Below are 16,013 nucleotides of genomic sequence, written 5' to 3' on the forward strand. Positions count from 1 at the left end.
GCCATCCCAGTTGGTGGTCTTCGCTGCATCCTCTGGGAGTGAGTGCCACAGCTTCCCTATGCACTGCTTGAAGAAGTATTTCCTTTTTTCTTCCCTGAATCTCCAAACATTTGTCTTCCTTGGGTTGCTCCAATTTCTAGCCTTATGAGTGAGCGGGGCGGGGGGGACAACACCTTTCTCTGGGCAGTGTTTTCACATAGTTCATTTTCTTAGTCACCTCTCTCATGTTTTCGCCTTAACTTTGTTTCCCAAACTAAAAAAGCTCCAAACATCATAACTTCTCCTCAGAAAAGGAACTTGGCTTCAGCCCCTTGATCATTTTTTGTTCCTGTCTCTGAACGTTTCCATCTCCACAATATCCTTTGTGAGATGGGGCAAGCAGAACTGGGCAGTATTCCAAGTGTGGCCACACCAAAGAGTTGAATAAAGGAGTTATGATATGGGCAATTTTATTTTCAATTCCTGTCCTAATGATCCCCCCCAGCTGTTGCACACTGGGTCCACATTTGCACGGAATTGCCCACTGCAAGCCCAAGGTCTCATTCCTGGTGAGTCACCACCAGACCCCATTCATGTATATGTGAAAAAGGGATATATATATATATATATTGTGCCTACATGCATTGCTTATACTCTTGCTCACATACAATTGCATTCGCCATTTTACCGCCTGTTTCATTCACCCAGTTTAGATATGCCCTTCTGGAGTGCCCAGCAATCCCCTTTTCCTTCTCACCACCCTATGAGACAGATGGATGCCAGCAACATCTTCCAACAACAGCAGCAATAATGAGCAAGCAAGCATGTCTATCTCAACCACTGCTCACCCCCAATTCTAGATCATGTATGAACAAGTTAAAAAGCACAGGCTCCAACACTAAACATCAGAAAAAAGCTTTCTGACAGTAAGAGGTGTTCATCAGTAGAACGGTGTCCCTTGGAAGGTGATGGTCTCTCCTTCCTTGGTGGTTTTTAAGCAGAGGTAGGATGGCCGTCTGTCAGGGATGCTTTAGTTGAGATTTCTGCAATGCAGGGGGTTGGGCTAGATGACCCTTAGGGTCCCTTCCAACTCCACAATTCTATGATTCTATTATTCTATACTGATCCTTGGGGGATTTGTCTTCCACCAGCTCATATCCAGCATGACTGGGTAATAATACTAATTTGTTGTTTAGTCATGTCCGACTCTTCGTGACCCCATGGACCAGAGCACGCCAGGCACTCCTGTCTTCCACTGCCTCCCGCAGTTTGATCAAACTCATGTTGGTAGCTTCGAGAACACTGTCCAACCATCTCGTCCTCTGTCGTCCCCTTCTCCTTGTGCCCTCCATATTTCCCAGCATCAGGGTCTTTTCCAGGGAGTCTTCTCTTCTCATGAGGTGGCCAAAGTATTGGAGCTTCAGCTTCAGGATCTGTCCTTCCAGCCCAGAGATGGAAAGAAGACAGAGTCCCTACCAGAGAGGAACGGCAAACCAAGTTGTTGGACTATGTGGAAATGGCAAAGCAGACTGGAAAACTCAGGAACCAAGAGGACAAAAGCTTTATAAAAGAATGGGAATTTTTTTTTAGTTATTTAGGAGACCACAGTAAGCAGATGGAAATACTGGCAGGATTTTGATTCCACTTGTGTTGTAACAATTACCATGGACAATATGGACTGATATAAAAGTTATAGTTTGGAAGTATATGCAGTTGTAAAGGTTCAAAATGGAACCCCATGGAGGGGGGGGGAGTCGCGAGATTCAGAGGAATCTCTGCATATGGATATATATTCGGATTATTATAATTTTGTATTTGTAAAATAAATAAAAAATATTTCAAAATAATAAATAAAATACTAATAGTGTGGCAGGGGGCCCAACCTATATACACCATTCCAAAGAAGGAAAGTCATTGTGGTGGAAAACTCCTTCCCTGACCAACACCTACATTTCAAGAGAGCCCCTGCATAGGCAGATGTAGGATGTGGCGCTGTGTCTGAACCACTGAGCCTCTTGGGTTAGCCAATCAGAAGGTTGGCGGTTCGAATCCCCCAATGGAGTGAGCTCCCGTTGCTCGGTCCCAGCTCCTGCCAACCCAGCAGTTCGAAATCATGCCAGTGCAAGCAGATAAATAGGTACCACTTTGGCGGGAAGGTAAATGGCATTTCCGTGTGCTCTGGTTTCTGGCATGGTGTCACGTTGCACCAGAAGCTGTTTAGTCCTGCTGGCCACAAGACCTAGAAAAGCTGTCTATGGACAAACACCATCTCCCTCGGCCTGGAAGCAAGATGAGCGCCACAACCCAATAGTCGCCTTTGACTGGACTTAACCGTCCAGGGGTCCTTTACCTTTTACCTTTACTCCTCCCCACTCAGAGAATCATAGAATTGTAGAGCTGGAAGGTACCCCAAGGATCTAGACACCATGCTCTAACCAACTGAGCTATCCAGCCTCATTACTGGAAGCCTCAGTCACATCTCTATATGGTTTAGCTATAATCCATAACTGGGGCCTGTTTTAGGCATCTTTCCAAAAGTCAAACTCCATTCTAAAAGCTGAACAATACAAACTGAGCAACTCACAATAATGTTTTTTTTTTTAAAGAAGAACCTGCCCTAACCACCTAATAAGGCTGCGAATGTGTGACTGGTATTTTGGTTGAAGAGAAGAGCTGCTCCGGAAAGAGATCTTTGGCCATCAACTCAGGCTATAGCAGCAAACCTCCAGTGCTCCTTCGACAGCCCTGCAGCCCTGAGAGGCTTCTCTGCAGCCTTTGCTTGCCAATGGAGGGGGAAGATGGTTATACTGCTTTGAACTTCCAGTCTAGGAGGGCTGCATCAGGAACTGCCGCTGGGGCTCAGAAACAAGGTACTCCGTTCAGACCCCTTCGTATCTTCCAGTTTTTGTCTGATTCCACTGTAATGTATCAGTTGACAGACGGACATGATTTACCTTTTCCTTTAGATTTATCCTATTTGTAGAAAATTCGTTTGTACCCTTATAAGCAGTATTTTTGTTTGAATAACGAGACGGAAATACAGAAGGGTGCATGGCACCTAGGGATGGGGAAGAATTTCCATTTTGTTTGCATTTTCATGAGAAACTACCCAAATTGCACTATTCAAAACAAAACAAAACTGTCTTTCAAAATTCGCACTTGTGCTTGAATTTTGCAATGCAGTTCCTCAGCCACAAAATATGCACAAATATGCATATACTGGTGTCTATAAAAGTGCAGACACTCATTTAAATAATATGCAAAAATGTGGGAGAAATCTGAAGTAAATGCGGATGAATTTTCATTAAAAATAAATAAATGGTTGGAAGCAACCCACAAAGTTAAAGCTGACTTTTTAAATGATCAGTGCCGCACAAGTGTGAAGGGTCTCTGAATAAGTAAAGGGAGAGGGAATTGTCATTTGAAGTTCACATAAAAATGAAATCAAGATCTGGCTGCATGTTTTTAAACATGATGAGAGCAGAAATGTTTCAATATTCAATTTATTCCTTGTAAAGAAACCTGGAGTTATTTCTGATCATCAACAAGTGCATTTATGTACCCAGTAATACCTCTATGATTCTCAGCACAATTTCCTTCCATGTGGTATTTGTTGTTTTGTATCCCCCCCCCCCAAATAACAAAAAAATCAGAAACAGGACCAAGGATGTCATTTGTTCTTTTATAACAAGTTTGTTGTCTTGATTTCTTATATTACGGTGAGTTTTGCCATTTCTGTATGGTCCATTAATTTCTGTAGCCAGTCTTCTCTCTTCTGAACTTCTTTTCATTTGAGGGCAAATAACATTCTGGCAGCTGTAGTTGCAAACATAAATAAATTTCTATACTGTTTAGGTAGTTCTAATCCTATAATTCCCAAAAGAAAAGCTTCTGGGGTTTTTTTTACAAATCTGTTATCTTAAAGATTTTTAGAAAGGAATGGAAATGGTTCAGTGAATATTTACAAATAAATTGTAAACAGACATTATGACATGGGCAAGATTATTGTAAATCCCTGCAGTTGTTGTTGTTGTTGTTTTAAACATATATGAGATACATATGAGCATAAAAGAATAAGTGAAGATAATTCGGAGTATGCAGGAAATGATGAAAATACATGTAAAGAACCGCAGAAAAAGAGGGAAGGAAGCCGAGGTTTGATATGCTAGAATTATTGTTGAACTATTGTAACGTATATAAATGAAAATTATAAATAAGTTTTTTTTTTATAAGGATGCAGAATTGAGGACAATGCAAATAAAATTAGGTATGCTAGTTAGCTTGGAAAATAAGAAGTTATAATATGCTTTTATTCAAATTCAAAGTATGCATGTAGCATGAAGCGTGCGCATAGATGGGTCTTTGCTTGCTGCTGCTTCTGCAACATTTCACACTCCTTCCCCCAGCCTAGTGAAGAAAAAACGCTTCTGTAGATGCTGCACCCAGTGTCCTGGCCAAGGCACAGTTTAAAGGTGTGAGCCTGTTGCCTGACCACCCGCTCCACCCACATCCTTTTCCTATGCACCTACTGAGCCACGGAGGCGACTCATGGTGAAAACTACAGCGCCTGCCTGTCCTCTTCTCTGCTAACACCTGTTCCCCACTGGGCCTGCCCAACAAAGGTTGGTGACTCATTTGTTTCACTGCAACCCAGGACACGTTTTCAAATGCAATGGCCAAAGGTTTTGCTACAGAACTTCTTTCCACCTCAGGTCCACTTCCTGGTTAAAGAGAATGAGTCGTATTTTAGCATCTGGTGCTCCATTTCTTTTTGTCAGGTTAATGAGCAATATTGGTAGTCAACTAAATAATTGGACAGGCAGAGTAACTTCCATTTGGACCATGTCTGTCTTACCAGGAACATCTCATGCCTGTAGGAATGGATTTGCACTGGCTGCCCATTAGATATCAAGCCAGATTTTTAAGGTCTTCTTACTTATGTATAAAGCCCTAAACAGCTCTGGACCAGATTTCCTAAAAGAACAACTTCCCTTTCATTGGCAGGTAAGGGTATTAAAAGTACAAATGAAGCCCAATTAGTCTTGCCACAGCTTCCTGATTCTTAGCTTGTGGGAGGTGGGCTCCTTTCACCGATAGCACTAGCGATATGGAGGGCACTCCATGATGAAATACAAGCATATTCATCTCTATTGGCATTCTGCGGGCTTTTGAAGATGCCCCTGTTTACACAGATTTCTCAGCATAAATCTCATGTTTTAATTACTGCCATGTTTTAAAGGAATTTTTATGTCTTGATGCAATTGTTTTATTGTGCGTTTTAATGGCGATAATATCAAATGAAAGCTAAAAACATGTCAATTTACAAAATGAAAAAAGGAGGTGGTTTTATCAGGCAAATAGATTACAGTATTGGAATGAAATTTCCATAGCTATTGGCTGCAAGACTTCTGAAATTAGACCATTTAGGGAATGTATATAAATATTCCCAAGCTCACCAGCTGTCAGATACATCTGTAAATAGCCCTGATTTTTTCCAACCACTTTGGATGGTACACTTCCTATGAATATATAGCCCAGTTGGTTAGAACATGGTGCATATACTGCCTAGGTTGCAGGTTTGGTTCCTGTAAGCTAGAACTGCATAGATTGGACTCGATGCTCCTCAGGGTCCCTCCAGTGCTACAATTCTATGTTTCCTCTACACAAAAATCAATGTCACACATCCACTTTTTCCTCTAAATAAAAATAGCAAAGTATTTCAACCTGCTTCCTATTAGTGGATGAATGTTTTCTGAAGATTTTTAAAATTCAAACTAATACAAAACATCAGAAATAAAAGATGGTTCATTTCCTTCGCTCTATTTCTCTTCCCTCCTTTTGACAAAGCATGCTGCTGACAGCTGACACACACACAACAGACACCAGAAAGCTCCAGTATATATTCAATCAGGCCATATAGCAAGAGGAGCACAAAATCAATGACAGCGAGCTGAGCATAGTCAAGGGGTTACGAACAATGATGAGATTTTCAGGGTGCAAAGTTTATCAGTGCATTGGTATCAGAGACTGCTCATTTCTTTCTTTTTCTTTCTTTCTTTTGTATTTTTGTTTAGATTTTCCATAATACAATTTAATTTTAAAAAAGAGAAATAATACATAACAGAAAAGAAACATTAAATCATTATACAATATCCAAAAAAGAAAAGAAAAAACAAACAAAATAAAAGAAACCCACCACCCTGCTTAACTACCCTCCACCGCTACTTGTCTTCTCTAGAATCAATTTTACCTTTATCGTTGCACTCTGATTGTTTTTATTTTCTCTACATACATACATACATACATACATATGTCATTGATAATTTATTGTTTTGATGCAGTTACATTCTTAATTGAAGCATATTAGCATGTCTTTTTTTTCTAAAGGGAATTCATTAATGCATGAAACATTATTAAAAAAACACTTAAATATTACTATCTAAAATATATAACCTTTTGCTAGATTTGGACATGATTGACAAGGAAGTGAAAAAGACAATGATTAAATGGGTGCAAAATTCGGCCACACAATATATTTATAGCAATGGGAGAAACTTTGGCAGGAAGATATAAGGTTTACCGCCTGTAGTACAATAAAAGAAAATTTCATCAAAATGTTCTACAGGTGGTATTTAACCCCAAATTAGCAAAAATCTATCAACTGAAATCCAACCTTTGTTGGAAATGCAACAAGGAAGCTGGTACAACAATGCCTGTGTGGTGGAGTTGCACCCCGATTAAGTACTTCTGGGGAGAAATACATGAGGAGTTGAAAAAAATGATTAAAATCCCATTAACGAAAAAACCAGAGGCTTACCTACTGGGCCTTTTAGGAAAATAAATACTGAAATGGAAAAAAAGAATTTTCTTATATGCGACCACTGCAGCTAGGATAGTAATAGCATCTAAATGGAAAGCTAAAGAACTACCTACCGAGGAGGAATGGATTCCCAAATTAAATGAATATTTTAAATTGGCTAAATTAACAGCATCCATACGACAGCAGTCAGATCAAAAACTAAAAAACGAATGGCAATGCTTTGATGATTATATGTGTGCTGGTCCCGGGGGGTTACCATGTGGCATGGTCCGAGTCCAGTCCAAGGTCGAGGGTGTGGTATGGGGGCTGTCCGTCAAAGCTGTAGCTGGGTCCAAGGCAAGGAGTCAGGTGAGGTCAGGAACTCTGGCAGAAGAGCAGGATAGGGTAGGCAGGAACAGCTTACCAGCAATGTTGCTCCCGCAACCTGGGTCTGGGCTGGCTGGCTTTTATCTCCACTGAGGCATAGGGTGGCCCCGGTCCACAGGTGACTCGCCTCTCCTGGCCTGGAGGCAAGCACTCCTCCTGCGGGAACAGTTCCCTCTGCCTCTCTGCCCTGAGCCTCTGCAACTCAGGAGAGGCTGGAGGGTTACTGGACCCAGAGGCAACCTCAGCTTCCCCTGACAGGGCTGAGAGTGGAGCACCTGCAGGCAATGGGTCCTCAATCACCTCCAGAGACAGAGCAGATTCAGCTGGGGAATCCGGCACAAGTGAGGATCCGGCACAAGTGATTGCCCTTCAGGTTCAAGCCCCAGTCCCGGCTCAGCCGGTCCTGGAGGCGGGAACCTCTGTGCAGGCTGGGATTCCTCAGGTTCAGCCTCTGAATCCGATTCCCAGGCCATCACAATATGACAAAATATTGCTCCAACAGAGACTGCTGATTTCTTGCATGTGGAATGGGAGATCAGCTTTTCTCCTTATCGTGCCAGCTCCATCAAATCTCACTCTTATTTTTGTCTTTTGTGAACTTTTGTCTTTTGTGAACTTCTTCACAAGCCCTTCTAAATTACACAAGTTTAGCCTGGCAGATCTCCACATTCCTACACTACTTCCACACACCCCTTTAAATGCCTCCTGACAATTCAACGTTTTAGTGTACATTTCTCTGAATGTGCACATTTTTTGTTTGCAATTTTGCCTAGCACACTGTGTGTTTTTTTTGAGCCATCCCCTAATACACTGCATTTTGGTATGTTGGCAGTTTACTAAACATATACCATTTGCCTGTTGCCTCCTGAAGGGATTTTTTGTGTGTCAAAAAACAAAAAACAAAGCAAAACAAATCACCCAGCCTTCGCCCTGTGATGTTTGTTAGCCTGCAATTTGTTGTTGTTTAGTCATTTAGTCATGTCCGACTTTTTGTGACCCTGTGGACTAGAGCACGCCAGGCACTCCTGTCTTCCACTGCCTCCTGCAGTTTGGTCAAATTCATGCTGGTACAGTGGTGCCTCGCAAGACGAAATTAATTCGTTCCGCAAGTCTCTTCGTCTTGCGAGTTTTTCGTCTTGCGATGCACGGTTTCCTATAGGAATGCATTGAAAATCAATTAATGCGTTCCTAGGGAAACTGCCTTCCGACCAGGTCCGGGGACAGTCTGTCCCCGGACCTCTTCTGAAGGCTGGGGGGGGACGACAAGGGCTTTTCTTCCCACCCCCAGCATTTTAAAAAACCCCGGGACAGCGGAGGACTTCTCCGCTGTCCGGGCGATCTTAAAATGCTGGCGGGCGGCATTTTAAAATCACCCCGGGACAGCGGAGGACTTCTCCGCTGTCCGGGGCGATTTAAAAGCCCCTGGGAAGGCAGGCAGGGGGGACAAAGACTTTCGCCCCCCGCCCGCCTTCAGAAGGTGTTCCCGCCCCCCGCCCCGCTTCGGGACACGGGGAGATTTTAAAATGCTGGGGGTCGGCAGCGAACGCTTCGCTCCTGACCCCCAGCATTTTAAAATCTCCCCGGGACAGCAGAGACTTCTCTGCTGTCCCGGGGAGATTTTAAAATGCTGGGGGTCGGCAGCGAACGCTTCGCTCCCGCCCGCCAGCATTTTAAGATTGCCCGGGGCAGGCGGGGGGGAAGGCAGGCGGGGGGGAGCAAAGACTTTTGCCCCCCGCCGGCCTTCAGAAGAGGTCCTCTTCTGAAGGCCGGCTGTGGGCGAAAGTCTTTGCTCCCGACCGCCAGCATTTCCCTATGGGCTTTCGTCTTGCGATGCAAGCCCATAGGGAAATTCGTCTTGCGAAGCGCCTCCAAAACAGAAAACCCTTTCGTCTTGCGGGTTTTCCGTCTTGCGAGGCATTCGTCTTGCGGGGTACCACTGTAGCTTCGAGAACAATGAGTTACAGGAAATTCTATTCTAGGCACTGCTGACTCACATCATTCAAGTTTTCCCACTCCTCACAGATGCTTCTGGGCTTCCCTGTTGGTACCGGATCACCCTGTGGGCAGGTGGCTTTGTGATCATCATCCTGGGGGTGGCTGTGACAGTCTTGGGTGAGTATTATTTATTATTTCATTTATGAATTGCTGTCCATGTGGCATCCTGAAGTGGTTTACCATACAATAAAAGCATATACAGAATGATTGTCTAAATAAAAACAGTTAGCACATCTTCCATTAGCTCCAGCCCATTTGGTCTGGCCCGAGGAGAAGTAATGTCAGTTGAGGTGAGGTGAAAATGGGTATCTGAGGCCTGAATAATAAGCTGTTCTTCCCCGTTATGTTAATAATAGTTTGCTGGTGAATATCAGAAGAAGGGAGCTGGTGGCTGTGTTAGACCAAGTTGCTGCCCCAGATAAAGATTGTAACAGGAATAAAATGGCAGAAGTGTGTCACCATTGTCTTATCATATCCTTGTTCTTCTCTCATTCCTTGGCCTCTAAATTTTGAATTTGTCCCTTAACATTATGCCTACTCATTTAACTGACTTTCTTTGTTTTGCGGGGACAGCTTTGCAGTTGGAAGCTGAAAAGGGAAAAATTCTACTGAGCAATGGTGGATGCAATGCCTCAACAGACAAGTTTCGGGCTTCCCTAAGACACAACTTCTGCAATCAAAATCAGTATAGTTCCTCAGGTAGAATTGATATATTGTACTGCTGTCTCTTTCAAGCATAGCAATTGTATGTAAGATCTTGCTTTCAGTTCACATCTATGTTGCTTTGAGGCATAAAACCTTCTGTAAAGAAACTCATTTCATTAATTGAAATTCATTCATTTCATAGACTCATAGAATTGTAGAGTTGAAAGGGACCCCAAGGGTCATCTAGTCCAACCCCCTGCAATGCAGGAATCTCAGCTAAAGCATCCCTGACAAGATGGCCGTCCAGCTTCTGCTTAAAAACCTCCAGGGAAGGAGAGTCCACAACCTCCCTCGGGAGACCGTTCCACTGTCAAACAGCTTCTAATGTCAGAACGTTTTTCCTGATAATTAGAGTCTCTTTCCTTGTAACTTTAATCCATTGTTTCAGGTCCAACCCTACTGAGCAGGAAAAAACAGACTTGCTCCATCTCCCGTTTGGCAGCACACATTCCAGCTTGTCAAAATCCTTCTCAAATTGTGGCACCTGGAACTGGACATGGTACTCCAGGTGGTGTTCTCATAGTTTGGTGGCAGAGCACCGATCTTGGATGCAGAAAGTCCCAGATTCCATACCTGGTGTCTCAAACTGCTGCTGGTCAGTGTAGACAAATTTGAGCTACATGAACCCCATGGTCTCCCTAAGAATAAGGCCACTCCCTATAGTCCTGAATTATCAAGAATCAGTGGTTTCATTCTAGAGCTAACGTCACACTCAACTCCGGCCATTGCCTTTCTCACTAAGAGCCAGGTGAGGGAAGGGAGATCCACACATTTGCCTTTTGGCACAAATCCACTTCCTTTGTTATACCAAGAACAGCATTTAAGGCTTTTAACTCACCTGGTTGGTTAATATGGAATCCTCCATTAGGGTTTAACCTTTTCTGGATCCAGGACCCCAGGAATTAGAAGGGACTCAGGTATAATGGAGACTGACCGCCCCCCCCCAAAAAACCCCCACCTCACCACAGTATTGTCAACACGGAACTACCATGAGACAGACTGTGGCGACCAACTTGGACATGTAAGGCTGCAATTTGTCTTGTAAACTCCATCTCCATCTTTGTCCTCTAGAGGGCTCCAGTTTCCTCTCTCTGAACTCATTCAGATGCAAAAACTAGGCGAGTAAAAAACTTGCATTTGCGATGGCATGATGTGAGAGATCTGTACTTTGATCTCTGTATCTTTTTATATTCAAAAGGATTTTGAGTGTGCAGGGAGGACTGAATTGGATCATGGCTATATAAGAAGCTTTAAAGGGGCCAATCTGAATCAAGCTGCACGCCTGTTTCTCATAAAAATTATCTCCCCACCTGACAGCTATTGTATCGCCTCCCCCCATTCTCCCCTAAAAAACCCCTTCTGGCTCAAACAGAGGGCATGTTTTTGGGTGAGAAGCCAGCCCTGAGACCTGGTGGAAATGGAGAGTGTAATCCGGATCAGGGCTCTTCCTTCAAAAGAACTGTGGCAAATGTATGTACATTAAAAAAGGGGGGGAGTGAATAACATAAAAAGTTGTTGGACCCCAACTTTGAGGAATTTCAAAGAATGCCCTGCAAACCGTCAATTTACTGGACAACTTCACTCAGCCTAGAGACACTGGGTCTTTACCATTGCAGAGCAGTTATGTTTTTCACAATCAAAATGGAGGCCCAGTCATAATCATTAAGTATCTTTCCTTCCACAGATAATTCCCCTTGCAAAGTGTGCCCATTGCAATGGCAGCTCCACAGGGACAAGTGCTACTGGCCATCAGAAAATATTAAAAGCTGGAATGAGAGCCAACATGACTGTTCAACAAGGGATTCTCAACTGCTGGTCATCCAAGACAAAAAGGAGATGGTAAGGGGACAATTGCATATTTCAGGCAATGCATTCCCATGAAGGTTAATTCTGAAGGAAGCCTGAGTCCAACTGAGCTTAACTCTAGCTTAGTAGCTCTGCAATGATATCATGGTTGGTGACTTGAGAAGCATGTGGAGTGCAGGGCCTTGTTTAGTGCTTCATCCCATTCCCACCCATGACCAGTTCATCAGTGTCTAGAGAAGGCCTTGGGGAGCTTGACTAGTGAGAACCAAAGTACCAGTTGCAAGCAAATCCCTGTAACTGTAGCCCAAGTCCTCTTTTTATTTAGAAATAAATAAATGGTGTTCCCATTGTCCCCCCCCCCCCCCATTCCACACAGCTTTCAGTGGCTTTTCCCCATGGATGTTTTAAAGCGTGTTTGGAGCTTTTTCAACGATGTTCCCACTATACGCAATTTCACTTCAATGCACAGTTCCTTGCAATGTGACCCCTGCGTAAATGGGGAGGCCTGCATTATAAATGCTTAATGCTGCTTTGATTACTGTTCTTGGTGAATGTTTCGTTATAGTTACTATCAACTTTCACATTTTATTACTTTATATTATTTTAATGTAAGCTTTATTCTGAATTTATCAACTTGGAAATAATTATATATATATATATATATATATATATATATATATATAAATACATTATCTCTCATACAGGATTTCATAAAAAACATTACAAAAAATGCAATACACTGGATTGGGCTCTCACTATTAAAATTGGAGAAGAAATGGATGTGGATTACAGGCTCCCAGCTTGATCAGAGTCTGTGAGTTGTTATTGTTTTTAATCAAAGCAAAAAAACCGCACAATTTTTAGAGCTAAGATTATCTCGGTGTGCAATTGAGGCATTGGTTTTTGCACGGGTTGCAATTACGTTGCCAGCATTCTCATGTAGAGAAAGGGGTAGCTAGGGACTGATATTAGAGATGTTGCCAAATTTCACATTTAATTTGTACTGAACATTTAAGTAAGTGCTTCTCTTGCCTGTTTATAAGCTAAAGTTTTAGTGGGCTAACAGAAAGTTTGTAAAAGATATTTTTCGCTTCTTCTATTGGCTGCCAAGAAGATTCCCTCAGTTGGCTCCTTAGAAATTGGAAAAAGGTCTGGGATGGCAAGTTTCCATTCTATGAAGACATGGGAGTAGTTCTATTTTTATTTTTATTCACTGGCCACTTCACTCCCCACTCATGGTCTCAACTGAAGTGCCCCCCTTGCTCCACAGCACTGGTTCCTGGGGGGAAGGAAAAATCCTTAGGGGCATGAATGGATCATTTCCCCCTATTTATAAGTGCTGCATGGAACTACAGTGGCAGGGAGTGGATGAGTAACTCTTCCCACTTCACTCACAATCTCAATCACTGCCTCCCCAGCATTGATAATACAAGGAATTCTGGAGGCTGTTGTGGAGAGTCTTGCACAGAGCAGCTGGTGAAGTTTTTGAAAGAATTCATAGTGAAAGTATAGTAGAAAATCCTCGCGCTCCTTGTCATAATCAGTGGAAAAACCCCTTCTGCATGGAATCCTTTTAAAAAACCTCCCCCTGTTTCTATTTTCAGGCCTTTCTTTCACTCTTAACACACACAAATGGTCAAAAAGAGCTGGCCAAAAATATTGGCCTTTCCCTAGAGGAAAATCAGAGGAGAGAGAAGAAAGGGAGAACTGGAAGGTTATTGGCAGTTAATGATGGTTGCCCCCCACCCTAGCATCCCACTTAATTCGGGGTGGGCAACTGACCAGTTTGGGGTTGTTTAGTGTAGTTGGGATGAGTCACAGTCTAACAGGGAATGTTGCACACCTATTGTCTCTGGGAACGTGCTGAGGTCCAAATATGGATAAGCAAGCCAACTTCTGCTCTCAAGTTCCTATACCTGCCCCTTCGCCCCCAATTCACTCTTCCTAGGTGGCAAATTGGTAGGTCATTTTGATTCAGAGGCATAGCATGGGGGTCCTGTGGCCCTGAGTGCAATTTTGAGAGGGGGTGCAAACAGGCGCCCCACAGTGGATCCTGGCTGTGTGCCAGAAGGAGTTGTGTGTTGGTTGCGGCGCTTGTGCCTTGTGCAGCTCTGCCCCCGGGTCACGCAGGTGAGTGGACTGCAGCCGAGGGAGCGGCAGTGCTGCTGCCCACCCTCCTCACCTGTGGCACACCTTGTGCCCTGTAGCTCTGCTGACCTGGCGACGGAGAGCAGCCCTCGGCCAAGGCGAGGCGCACCCGGCCACAGCAGCTCTGCCTCCGCAGCTGGGACAGGCCTGAGCTGGTGGCAGAGAGCAGGAGGGGATGGGCAGCAGCTTCCCTGCCCCTCTCCTACCCTGAACTGTGGCGCATGGGAGGGCGCCCTCCATGCCCTGACTCCTCAGGCAGCACGGGCATATGCTCTGCCACTGGTCCCTGGTGGAGCATCCCCCACTGCTGCAATCCTCCAGGCCCAAAAGGAAAAGGGGGAGATGGTGCTGCTCCCACTATCAAGCTAAGCGTGACTTTCTTCACTCTCTCCACTTTGATGCTACTCATCCATGTTTGGAGGATTCAAATGCATACAACCAGCTTATTGTACATTTTGGAAACACTCATGCTTTCTATTAAGAACATGAAAAAATAGTTGTAACAGACTTCTGTCCTGATATTCAGATGTACCTTTTTCTTCCACAGATTTCCAGAACCAAACTATGCTGAAGGAAACTCTTGTGCTACAATAAAATATAAAGTCACCTCTGAACCTTGCAGTGCTATATATCGGTGGATTTGCCAGAAAGACCCTCTCCTACTCTGATATTTTTGTTTGATAAATGCAATAATTATGTGGGTTTTTGTTATTTGCCAGGAACACACAATAAAAATGTCATAGAGTGACTGAGAAGCTTATGTAAAGATATAATTCTGTTGTCATCAAAATACCTCTTTGTGAAATCCAGAGGCAGTACACCTAACATGGAATTCTAAGTCAATTTATTTTGGCAACTAAAAGATTGGTTTTAAGTCATGATTGAGGATCAGCTGTATAATCTGACACTGCAAAATAATAGTAAAAGGTAAAGGGACCCCTGACCGTTAGGTCCAGTTGCGGATGACTCTGGGGTTGTGGCGCTCATCTCGCTTTATTGGCCGAGGGAGCCGGCCTACAGCTTCCGGGTTATGTGGGCAGCATGACTAATCCGCTTCTGACGAACCAGAGCAGCGCATGGACACACCGTTTACCTTCCCGCCGGAGCGGTACCTATTTATCTACTTGCACTTTGATGTGCTTTCGAACTGCTAGGTTGGCAGGATCAGGGACTGAGCAACGGGAGCTCACCCCATCGCAAGGATTCTAACCGTTGATGTTCTGATTGACAAGGCCTAGGCTCTGTGGTTTAGACCACAGCACTACCCATGTAATAGTAATAATAGTAATAATGTCTCTAAACTTTTCCATCTCCACAATATCCTTTGTGAGATGGGGCAAGCAGAACTGGGCAGTATTCCAAATGTGGCCACACCAAAGAGTTGAATAAAGGTGTTATGATATGGGAAATTTTATTTTCAATTCCTGTCCTAATGACCCCCCCCCCCAGCTGCTGCACACTGGGTCCACATTTGCACGGAACTGCTCACTGCAAGCCCAAGGTCTCATTCCTGGTGAGTCACCGCCAGACCCCATTCATGTATATGTGAAAAAGAGATATTTCCATTTTGTCCCAACATGCATCGCTTATACACCTTCTCACATAGAATTGCATTTGCCATTTTACCGCCTGTTTCATTCACCCAGGATAGAAATGCCCTTCTGGAGTGCCCAGCAATCCCCTTTTTCTTCTCACTACCCTGCGAGACTGATGGATGCCAGCAAAATCCCCCAACAACCACAGCAATCGTGAGCAAGCAAGCCTGGCTATCTCAACCACTGCTCACCCCCAATTCTAGATCATTTATGAACAAGCTTAAAAGCACAGGAAAAACTTTCTGACTGTAAGAGCTGTTCATCAGTGGAACGGTCTTCCTCAGGAGGTGGTGGACTCTCCTGCCTTGGAGTTTCTAAGCAGAGGTTGGCTAGCCATTTGTCATGGATGTTTTAGTTGAGATCCGTGCATTGCAGGGGGGTGGACTAGATGACCCTTGGGTCCCTTCCAATTCTATGATTCTATTCTGATCCTTGAGGGATTCGTCTTCCACCAGCTCATATCCAGCAGAACATTGGGTAATAATACTAAAAGTGTGGCAGGGGCCCTACCCTATATACAGCATTCCAAAGAAGCAAAGTCATTGCAGTGACAAACTCCTTTCTTGACCAAGACCTACATTTCAAGAGAGCCCCTGCAT

At 43.8% G+C, this 16,013-nt stretch overlaps 1 protein-coding gene across 1 annotated transcript; it reads left to right on the top strand.

The window, feature by feature from the left end:
- Positions 1 to 3: 3 nt before the first annotated feature.
- Positions 4 to 14,579, top strand: LOC308470044 (killer cell lectin-like receptor subfamily F member 1). The gene is made up of 6 exons (XM_080993277.1): positions 4 to 2,849; positions 9,188 to 9,277; positions 9,734 to 9,859; positions 11,550 to 11,704; positions 12,376 to 12,485; positions 14,367 to 14,579. Exons 1-6 carry the CDS (start codon positions 2,765 to 2,767, stop codon positions 14,485 to 14,487), a joined length of 687 nt encoding a protein of 228 aa, XP_080849403.1. The 5' UTR covers positions 4 to 2,764; the 3' UTR covers positions 14,488 to 14,579.
- Positions 14,580 to 16,013: the final 1,434 nt, after the last annotated feature.

This window comes from Podarcis pityusensis (assembly GCF_964106645.2).
Source record: "Podarcis pityusensis genome assembly, chromosome: 2".
Taxonomy (NCBI): domain Eukaryota; kingdom Metazoa; phylum Chordata; class Lepidosauria; order Squamata; family Lacertidae; genus Podarcis; species Podarcis pityusensis.

Bases quoted from the DNA above. Each gene is read 5' to 3' on its own strand.
- LOC308470044 (XM_080993277.1), top strand. From the start codon at position 2,765: ATGGAGGGGGAAGATGGTTATACTGCTTTGAACTTCCAGTCTAGGAGG. The intron at 9,278-9,733 runs GTGAGTATTATT...TTGCGGGGACAG, and splicing joins GGTGGCTGTGACAGTCTTGG to CTTTGCAGTTGGAAGCTGAA. The intron at 12,486-14,366 runs GTGAGTTGTTAT...TTTCTTCCACAG, and splicing joins TCCCAGCTTGATCAGAGTCT to ATTTCCAGAACCAAACTATG.